The sequence below is a fragment of the Ananas comosus genome, linkage group 7 (genome assembly GCF_001540865.1).
Source record: "Ananas comosus cultivar F153 linkage group 7, ASM154086v1, whole genome shotgun sequence".
Classification (NCBI taxonomy): Eukaryota; Viridiplantae; Streptophyta; class Magnoliopsida; order Poales; family Bromeliaceae; genus Ananas; species Ananas comosus.
In genome coordinates this window covers 11103665-11114958 of record NC_033627.1, presented here as the reverse complement: position 1 = coordinate 11114958, position 11294 = coordinate 11103665, and the positions used below count along the sequence as shown (strand labels likewise).

General features: G+C 38.9%; 2 protein-coding genes across 2 annotated transcripts; both read left to right on the top strand.

The window, feature by feature from the left end:
* Positions 7112–8290, top strand: LOC109713253 (the record flags this gene model as incomplete). Its single annotated transcript, XM_020237253.1, is given in 3 exon segments — positions 7112–7420; positions 7505–7603; positions 7663–8290. Coding segments are annotated over 3 exon segments (1036 nt in total), but the record flags the coding sequence as incomplete, so codon positions are not given.
* LOC109713252 lies at positions 8223–10731 on the top strand. The gene is made up of 7 exons (XM_020237252.1): positions 8223–8306; positions 8430–8670; positions 9462–9694; positions 9805–10005; positions 10086–10178; positions 10266–10373; positions 10567–10731. Exons 2-7 carry the CDS (start codon positions 8433–8435, stop codon positions 10729–10731), a joined length of 1038 nt encoding a protein of 345 aa, XP_020092841.1. The 5' UTR covers positions 8223–8306; positions 8430–8432.

Below are 11294 nucleotides of genomic sequence, written 5' to 3'. Positions count from 1 at the left end.
TTAATATTATAGAGTATTGATGCAGCGGATATATGGTTCTATTTATTGGTGGCAGTGCACTATTGGTTGGGAAAAAAGAAAAAAATAATATCAAGGTGAAGAATCAATACTCTTATCGTATTCATGTTATTTACCTCAACCGGTAGGGAGGAGTCTAACTTGCCTAAGATCTCAGATCTATTAGGATGAAGAAGCTACCTCATCTCGTCTCACTCGACTCAGTATCTAAAGGTCTGACACCAATCTTCGTGAGTCCAGGCAAAGAGTCTACGCCCGCCCTCGCCCGACTCCATCTCAAGGTCCTAGGCAAATAGCTACCTGCACTTTTCCCGACTCACATCTCGTACTATACAGGTAACAGGGCTTCATGTCAAATCTTCTGGTGATAGAATAGTATGTCCATCACATGTATGTAGGCAAATCCACTATTGCTGTACTACCAAGCGACTATACTCCAATGTCGTAGTGGTAACTCCATAGTAAGTTAGCTTACAGCTACTAGTTCATTCATAAGGCAAGCAAGTGCCAGCTAATCATACACAGACACAATTGCAACTCATTCAGGCACCAATCCTCATGAACATCGCGGTGGACTCGCTCACCTTGTCTTCAGCGTCTGTAAGTTCGTAGGGATGTGGCTAGCTTTCACCGTACGCGCGATACCGCCTGCGGAACACTACACCTGGTCCAAGGGCGAACTAACATTGCGGCCCATCGGCCAAACTTCCGGATGCACTTACCTGTGTAGGGAGCGACCTCACACTAGTGTGCAGAAGGCTATGGTAGCTCGATCTCATTCTCTATAACGGTGAACATCGCTATCAATCCATGATATTGTCATCTTCACTGGGAAACAGCCCTATCATCTAGGTTAATCAACCATTCAACATCAAATGCCAGTACTAATACTCAACCTTCTAGTGTTTCAACTACCTTAAGGTTCTCATATGCATTTCAACTAGATGCCGATTCGTTCATAGGTTAAACATCTACTAGATGCCACTCGTCTTTACAGTTTCCAAGACTTCGTAGTTCAGCATTTACTAGGTTTCGTTCACACGACAACACAAACACTAGGTTATACATTTGCCTAGTCCATGCCGTCACATTATTCATCTCATATAGGGTTAATGGTGCGACATCTAACTTCAGCATACTAATTCAATGTGTTATATATCTATCAGATGCCTACATTAACACTGAGAATGCAAATTATCATAATAGCAATTTCTAAAACCTCCCTATATGCAACATCATAATTATGCAACGTGCGTCAATTGACATTTAGTTTCCAATCGCAATAGCCAACAATTACAAGTTCTTCATCCCACCTAATTCATCCATTATAGGTCAGCATTCTCAACGCATATGTTTTCATCATTATAATCATTCATGCATAAAAACAGGATCATATGGACAATCAATCAAATGTATGAGCTTACTAGCATGCATGTATATAAGCAATCCATTAATTAACATAACCATTACATAGCACCTATAATGCAATAACATACAATATACAACTTTGATCCGAGCTTAATGTATTCAACTATCGTTTTTAAGTCTCATATTAATCATGCCCTTATAGGTTTCATCACACTAAATCCAATCTCATGCAACTAGGTACAGAATATTAATCAAGTAACACTACACTCCTACTAGCTATGGCCATGACACCTGTAAGCAATTGCCCAACATACCTATAATGCAATATCCAATATCCAACTTGAATCAATGTTACAAGAGTTTCTAGTACATACAACCAATCATTTACTATTCAAGTCGATATGTGTTTTAGACGATAAGTTCAATGGCCTATAAACTATGTCTTTAAACACGAACACTAGTTTTCTCCGTCATTTAGCATTCATAAGGTTTACAAATGTCATCTCATAATCCTTATGTCTCATTACATCATATACCATATCATAATAGTTTGTTATCGATCTAATCAACATCATATAAGGATAGAATGCATGTATTGTCCATCTCTATAATCAAGGTATGCGATATATCATTGATATCACAGTGTTACATGATAGGGGAAGTACTAAGGACTATGGAAGAATAGCCGATTGCTTCGGATGGCGCTCCCCAGACCTTTTATCGCGTTCCGAATTGCTCGTCGTTCACTCGCAATCGCGTCCGCGGCGGCATGCCCTCGCTTGACCACCGGCCGACACAGCCAAACGACTCCGATCGCAAATACCGAAAATTAAAGGTCTTTGTTTCTTTGTTACATGCTTCCCAAATTCCGTTTTTCAGATTTTATCGTACGTCGCCTCGGCCTCCTAGCGGAAACGAAGCATAACGTCCGTTCTTTATATAACTTTAACCTCGTCGGATTGCCGAACGTCTTCGCCAACGGCGTTTCTTACAGTAGCAATTAGGTAAACAGAGGTTAAAAAGAATCAGAACCAATCAATTTTGAAATGTTAGGTCATTTTTGACCCTAGGTTTACAACTCATGAAAAATCATTAATTGCTGTAGATTTCAACATAATCATTCTATTAGGCATCAATGGGTTCTCACTAATAACCATTTCAACATATTTAGACCTATCTTTGAGATCTTAACCATTAAGCCCTCATTTTGAGCTCTACGTTGCAATTATAGTCGAAAGCACCTAATAGAACCATAGATTCATGTTAGAACATCTAGTAAGCGCTCCTTAAGGTTTGCCAATACCATTTCTAAGGTTGTCAAATTGAAGCCCCTAACATTTCTAACATTAAAGTTTAGAGCTTTACCGTCAACAAGATGCCTCCGAAGCTTGAGGAGAGGGAGAAGATGATGAAGATCACTTCAAGCTTCACAAAACTTCTCTTGCTTCTTATTCCTAGAGAGAGAGCGAGCTCTCATGGTGTGCAAGTGTGAGGGAGAGACAGAGAAGTAGAACTGTGTGTGTCGTTGGATGCTTCGGCAACAGCGCGCAACACACAATATGGGGCTGCCCAAATCTGCGGAAACCCCCTCACATTATTCATCGCAGGCACTTAAAATCTGAGTACTTCGTCCGAGCTGCCCTGAATTCCTGTTTAGCTCAAAACTTGACAGTCAATGTTCGGTTTTACTTAATTAACAGCGACGATTCACTGGTTCAGTTTCACGTCGCCGTTTGGTCACTGAAAACTAAACCGGAACTGCAATCTTTTATTCAATAGCTTCGGATTTTATTTTCTCACTCACGGGTGTACAGATAAAATATGTAAACCCTAAATCTAGCTCATAAAATATTTCTGCATCTCTGTCCAATTTCATACTTTCTGAGAACGAGCATTCTGCTAATTTTATTCCTCCAATTTCCACAAAAATTCTGAAATTTCTGTTTTAGATTTCGATTTCAGCGACAGGTCATTTCCAACTTATATTTCACTTCTCTAAATTCAATAAAATAGTATCTCATACTATTTTTATTTATTTCTATTTTTATATTTAAATCCGGTATATTACATTACACCGCAACCTTACCGGAACCATTCAAATGGCTCTCCAACCAAATGGACACCGTAACCTCATGATTTTAGAAGTCCGGTACCTTACACAGAGTCTCCTCTGTACGTCCAAGGTGTCGCAATCAAAACAATACGAGAGGTTCCAAACAGGAATAGTATTCATTCACAGATTGCATAAGGAAGTATCAAAAACATAACTAATAAGTTATTACAGCATTCAACTTAGATGCATTTTACAACATAATTTTTTTTTTACAATTAACCTCCAAATACAATCATAATCATTACAGATTCTTTTACAACTTAAACAAAGTTTGTTCTTGTTTTTAAACCTCCCAAGCTAGACCACCAACTCGGGTACTGCTATCTCAATCTCTGGGTAGGACGCTATCTGCAGAATTACGTCCTCGCCTTGCGCCGCCGCGCCGCACACGTGTGTACCTGTACCCCCAAAACAGCAACACGGGGGTGAGACTATTGTCCATAGTCCTCAGTGGGTTTAGCCACCCAAGAGAACAAGCTCAGCCAACAGGTCTAACGAGGCACTGTAACATGTTAGATCAACAATATACAACAGATATATATTCAATTGAAATACATGTCATGCCTCACGAAATGCAATATGCAATACCTGTAATCATGCAAGTAGGTTACTTTAACACTACTTATGTTCTTAATCATTCTTTACTCCTTGCTATTTAATGCTTACTTTTAGCTCTTAGCTATTCCTTTCATTATCTATTCATTGTTCTTTAGCCATTCTTTACTCTTTAGCTATTCATTATCATTTAGCTGTTCTTTACTCTTAACATTCTTGAACCATACTATCTCTTAGCCTTTGGCATTCTATTCTAAGGTCACTTTACCTTAGTCAATAAAGCCACCCGACTCGGTCTTGAGTCAATCAATCGCGGATAGTCCGCGCACTGTCTAGCTCGAGGTGAAGGAACTCTCACATGCACCTCAGCTGGCAACAGCTCACCGTACTCCTGTCCTAGCCGTCTGGCGGCGAACGAATCGCACCTCACCCAACAACGGTCTAGATTCAATGACTTAGCCACCCGGTGGCGAAATCGTCGCACACACGCCACGACAGTGGTTTAGTCAACAGGCGGTAGGATCCACAAACTGGCTAACCATCCGGCGGCGAAATCGTCGCACACACGCCACGACAATGGTTCTCTAGCCCCTGGGCGGCGAAATCGTCGCACACACCCCACACCCCTTTGGGTGTATCAGCAAGCTTTGGGATTCCGGAATCCATATCACTTTAACCAAGGGTTGGTCTTAACCCTATGGAACTGACCTCTCTAGGTCTAAGCCTTTACTCAACCTAAATTAGCCCATTAGGTTTATTGCTTTCACATTCTTAACCTAGGTTTATTGTACTAGGATTATTATTCTTTCCAACCTAGATTCACTTAACTCTAGATTAAACACTTTTACCACAATACCTAGGTTTACTTTAACTCTAGGTTATTATCTTTAACTCACAACCTATGTTATCTATCATTAGGTTCTTGTCACACTTATTCAACCTATGTTCTTGACACTAGGTTTAATGCCACTCGATCTATAGGTTGATTCATGTCCACCTATACTTGTCCTTTACTTAGTATTCTCAACATGCACTTGCATTTACCATTCTTATATCATGCTTGTTATTTATACTTTAGCATAGCATCATTTTCTTTAATCGCTCTACGGTTCTCAACCTAGTTTTTCATGCACATTTGCCTTGCATATAACCATCATGCTACTCATGCGTTCATGCGTTTACATGAATATGTCATCAACATGCATTTCATTCTATGCATCATATTTACATGCATCCTTCAGTTTACATGCATATATATATAATCTTTTATATGCATCTACTTTAGCATTTACATCATATCATGCATTACTAGCATTATTTTATTATCATGCATTACTAGTATTATGCAACTTGCTCACTATGCATTTCTACTTAGCATTTACATTAACATGCATTGTTTAACACTTATATGCATCAACACGAACTCTTAATTCGCTTAGACATAAAGGCGACCTAGTCGCTTCGGTAAACCAACCCACCTTAACTCGCGCTCCGATTGCTTGTAGTCACTTGCAATCGGCCTCCCGCGGCAACCATTGCCCGGTTTGGCCCGAACTCATGCGCGACTTCCAAACGACCTCCGAATCGCGATCCGTCTTTTCCGGAGTTTATTCCTTGACTCCAAGGTGCTCCAGTTCCGATCTCATGATTTTTGGACCTTTATTCCGCGTGCTGCGGCTATCTGTACCAAAACCGGCCGTTTCGTCAATAACTTCGCGTACGCTCGTCAGATTGCCGAACCGAGCATTTCAACGCGTTCGTTAGGTCCCCAATTAGGTTTCTACAAGGCCAATTTGCCTTAGAAACACCCGGAGGCAAAAGCCCCAATTTCGGTGCCCTAACAATGCCATAATCAAATTTCTTGGGATTGATCTCATAGCTAAGCATAATCGAGCTTAGAATCACCCAAGAAGTTCTCTAAACTTGTTTCTATCTCATTAGAATCATCCCTAGGGCATTTAGAACAAACCCTAGGATTCCACCATTAGAGCACTACGAAGAACACCATGGATTTCATGTGTTATAGGTCTCTACATGGTTCTAATCATGCTAGAAGCTCCAAATCTCTAGGTATTAGGGTTTAAAAACCAAAACCTAACCCTAATCCCACCATGAGAGGAGACACATGGCTTACCTCTCAAGCTCCTCCAAGCATGAGGAAGATGAAGATGGAGGTAAGCTTCTTCTTCTCCATCCTTTTCTTCTTTTTCCTTCTCTTTTCTTTTTCCTTCTCTTTTCTTCTTTTCCTTCTTCTTTTCTTGCAACAGGTTGAGAGGGAGAGGGAGAGACACGAGAGGGAGAGAGGGAGAGAGATCTGCTGTGAGGGAGAGGGGTTTAGGGCTATTACATTAGGTAACAATTGCAAATAAACCCCTCCAATCAATTATAATTGCAGCAGACCAAATCTTTGCCATTCTGCCAAAGTGTACCGGTACACTTTCCCGTGTCACCGGTTTAACAGCCTTTTTCACTCAAACCCGAGAGTTGCCATTCTTCGGGTTGCTTGTTGTACCGGTACAACCATCAACTTGTACCGGTACACAATGCTCCAGACTTGGTTTTTAGCTTGTTTTCGACTCTATTTCGTGCCGGACAACGCTAAAACCTTTCTAACTCTTTTAGAACTCATCTTAACCCTTCCAACCTTGATGGAACGTTAACTGGAACTCGTCCATTCATCTTATTCGCATGCTTTAGCCAATTTGGCTAAAGTTCGATAATTCCTTCTGGGTTCCAATATGTTACATTCTCCAAACATGTTTTCGAACATGTCTCCATCATCTTTTCATCCACGCTAATGCCGAACTTAGCTCACGGCCCAACATAGTCTTTCGGGTTCCGTTTTCGCGCCTACGCGCACCGAAACGCCCGAGAGCTTCCGAACTTCACCGAACCTCACCGGAACTATTCAAATTGTTTTCCAGCCCAACATACACCGTGACTTCATAACTTTAGAAGTCCGGTATGTTAAAATATATATATATATATATATATATATATATATATATATATATATAATTGTTTAGAAGAACATGGTATTAATATTATATTGAATAGGTACTTGCGCACGCTCAAATCATATGTTCGTAATAAGGCTCATCCAGAAGGATCTATAGCAAAAGGAATAATTGCACAAGAATGTGTAACTTTTTGTTCCAAATACCTGCATGATGTTGAAACACGATTGAATCGCGTCGGAAGAAACTATGAGGGTGATCTAACACAAAAAAGCTCCAGTTTAGCAATTTTTTCCCAATGTGGTCTCCCTTTAGGTAATTCCAAAACTGAGCAATTAGCTATCTCGGATTGGAACCGGGCAGCTATGTGTGTTCTCCAAAATTGTGAAGAAGTTTCACCTTATGTTAGGTAAGGATTTCTATAAGCGGTTCTAGACATAAATCGTTTCCTCTTTTATATTATTTAATATCATCTTAATAATTTAATGCATAGGGAACATATTAAAGAGATTGAAAGCAAGTACGATAGTGATGTGGAGCTGCAGCACGAAGAACAATTTCTTGGTTGGTTTCAAGATAAAATAGCAGAGATGTTTGATAACCCATAAAACAGTGTCATAAGTATACTGGATATTTAATTAATGGATTCAGATTTCACACAAAGAAGCATGAAAAATATTTGAAAACACAAAATAGTGGGGTGTTTGTTCGGGGAGATGATGACCTAAGCAACAAGGAATATTATGGGTTAGTTTTAGATATCATTGAACTCCAATACCAAGGATCAAAGAAAATAGCTTTATTTAAAAGTCATTGGTGGGATGTCTACAATTGTGGCCGGGGATATAAGGAGGATGAAAATGGGTTTTTCTTAGTTAATGTCGATCGTGAATTGGCCACTAATACAACTGATCCATATATCTTGGCATCACAAGCTCAACGAGTATATTATGCCAAAGACATAAGAGATCCTAAATGGTTAGTTGTTGTCAAGACACAACCTCGAGACCTTTATGATGTGCCTACAATAGAAAGAAGTGCAAATGATCAAGAAGAGTCAACATCAACACCAATTCAAGAAAATGAGAACATAGGTGATTTCTATAGAATTGATGGTGATAAAGATCACGATGATTTATGTACTGTTGAGTTGGCTAGAGCTAATGTAGAAGAGATTGTATTTGATCTAAGTGAGCTCAATATCAATGTAGAAACAAACGAAGAGGACCTCTTAAACTGTAATGATGATGACAATGATTCCTTTGAGAATAAAACCTGAGCCACCTTGCTCTTAGGTAATGATTTATTATTTGTTTGTCTCTTATATTTTTATGTGTATTTGTTGCTAATACTTGATTTGCTTACTTTGAATTCATAATATTTGTTTATTTAAATAATTAATTATCTATTGTTGATAGGCAATGGTGGGAGAAAGCAAGAAGTCCATAGTACAAGTTCAAAAGTCTAATAGAGCCTCGACTTCATCACGAAGAACTATGGAGTGTCGATCTGAAAAACCATGGCTTAGATCACAATCCCAAAAATCAGAACCTACTCCACCTCTCAGTGAAGATCCAAATGCATCCACTCAGATTCCTTCAACTATACTTGATCGGCTGTCTTCTCCAACTATTGCTAATCCGGACACTAACACTACAGGTTTTGTTAAAGATTTAAGTTTTATTATCAATTAAATACTTCCTTACCTGGTGCTGCTGCATGTTTGCTACTGCGAGCCAGCTGCATGTTTGCTGCCGGTGCAGCTAGCAGCTAGTAGCTGCTGCTGCGAGCCAGCAGATGCAGCTACATTATGTGCTGTGTGTTGTTGTTGTTTTCAATTGTGCTTCTATGTTGTTCATCTATATTATTATTTTGATGTTTGATAGAATATCATGTGCTTCACGACTACTGAATTAGTAACAAATTGAGGGTAGCTGTAGCAGCACTTAATGTTAACAAATGGGCTGTAGCAACAAAAATCAGCAGATGCAACTACATTGAGGGTAGCTGTAGCAGCAAAAATCTTCCATGTTTTCTTGATGAATAAGACTTCCCTGCAAATAGAACTAGTGACAAATTAAGCAGCCGAGATGTGTGACAATAGATATAAAGTAAGGAATGGTTGTTAAATACGTACAGGAACCTTGTTGTTTTGCTCTTGAATTTGTTTTGCCAATATTTGGTCCTGCAAAGTGAAAAATAATGGCATCAAGAATTTAGAAAACATATAGAACAACATGAAATCATTGAGTCAAGCAGAAACGAAACAGAGAAAAGAGGACCTATTATTGGTATATAATTAAATATTGGTATATAATTAGCATATGCAATGGTGATCTATCATGTTTAAATCTGTAAAAAAAAACAGCAATATTTCTATTTAGCACAAACTACATAAGTACATCACTCTTCATTATCTTCTATTCACCTTGCTCTACATTATGTTGCAGCCAAGAAGAAAGGAAGGGGACCTACTACAAATCCAAATGCGAAAAAGAGAAAAGAGGGAAAGAAAGGCAAAGTGGAAATTTCAAAACGCTTGGGTCGAGCTGTGGGCGGTCTTCAGCTGACGGAATTTATTACAGAAATGGGAGTCGTGTTGCGACAATATGCACCACTTAATGTTAACAAATGGGCTGAAGTACCTATGCATTATAAGGATAAGATGTGGGCTGATTTAATGGTATGATATTCATTTTAAATTGTTTTAACCATTAAATATACTTCTTGTTGGCTTGTTTAATCAAATTATATGAATGCTTTGATTAGTTGTATGTATTTACTGTTTTTTAGGAAAAATATGATGGGCTTGCTGGTTTTAGAGATGAAGTGATGTATAATTTCAATCATATGTATAGAGATTGGAGACATCGCAAGCATCTGCATTATAATCAATTTTTGACAGATGAAGATAGGCTTAAAAATTGTCCAGATGATATAACGGAATCAGATTGGGCATGTTTAGTTGAATACTTTGGTTCTGAATCATTTAAGGTTATTAATTTATTATACATGTTATTACCTTGCAAGAATTATTTTTACATGCAAATATGACCCTACTTAATTTTTTGTAGAGAATGTCGGCGCGAAATAAAGCAAATCGAGCCAAACAATCAGCTAGCTCAATCTGTGGAAGAAAATCATTCGCTAGTGTTCTATATGATATGGTGATTTTGTCAATTAATTCAATTTATGGTGAAATTTTTATATTATATTAATTTCATGACAACAAGGTTTTAATTTTACATTGATAGAGGGATCCAATAACGGAGGTTGATCCTGATTTAACTGAATACTGGAAGGCTACACATCAACGAAGAACTGATAATACTTGGTGTTCTGATACGGCTAAAAATGCTATGGTATAGCAACATTCTGTTGTAGCACAACTTTACTACATTTTCTATATATACATGTATTAGACTTGTGAAATCTTAAAAAGAAATTCAGTTTTAATTATATATATTTTTTTATATGCTTAGACTTGTGAAGACGAGCATTTTTCTTCTAAATACAAATATGTTTCATATTACTTTTGTATCTCATTGAATGCAGAAACAATTTGAGGATGTAAGAAATTCACAAGAAGAGTTAGGTGATCCTCCATTATCCATGGAAGAACATTTAACAAAGGCTTTTGGTGCACGCTCGGGATATCTTCGTGGTTTAGGATGTGGACCTAAGCCACTAAGTAGCAAGAATTTGGAAGTTAAAGTGTGAGACCCCAGATAGTCCTATATATGAGATATAATAGGGCTAAACTCTTAACCCGGCTTAAGCATTTTGGGTGGTGGCAAGGCCCAAGAGGTTAAGAGAGTTAAGCGTGCTAGGACGGGAGTAGTCCTAGGATGGGTGACCCCCTGGGAAGTCGGGGCGTCACAGATGGTATCAGAGCATAAAGTAGAGAATGGGAATAGTTTAGGCAGACCTAGGAGACCCTAGGATAGTGAAACCTTAGAGGTTAAGACTCGTGAGAGACGAGGATTTGTGACTTGTGGCGAAAGATAATTAATTGGGTCAAGTGTTGAAACCTCTAAGACGGATATTGGAGGTAGATTCAAGGTGTTGTTGATTCTCAACCGAGGGTGTTCATGTTGGGTGCACACAACATGAAGCCGAGCGGTGAGAATAGACACCCTTGTGTGACTTTCGCCTGATTGGCTTTTGAGCCGGTATTAGTGGTCTCGTGTTCGACCCAAGTTGGTCGAGAACTAATCGAGTTGTCGTGTTTCAGGAATCAATGGCACCGCGTAGGCGATCTTCATCCAGATCGGCGCGGGAGG

Bases quoted from the DNA above. Each gene is read 5' to 3' on its own strand.
- LOC109713252 (XM_020237252.1), top strand. From the start codon at position 8,433: ATGGTGGGAGAAAGCAAGAAGTCCATAGTACAAGTTCAAAAGTCTAAT. The intron at 8,671-9,461 runs GTTTTGTTAAAG...ATTATGTTGCAG, and splicing joins TCCGGACACTAACACTACAG to CCAAGAAGAAAGGAAGGGGA. The intron at 10,374-10,566 runs GTATAGCAACAT...CATTGAATGCAG, and splicing joins ATACGGCTAAAAATGCTATG to AAACAATTTGAGGATGTAAG.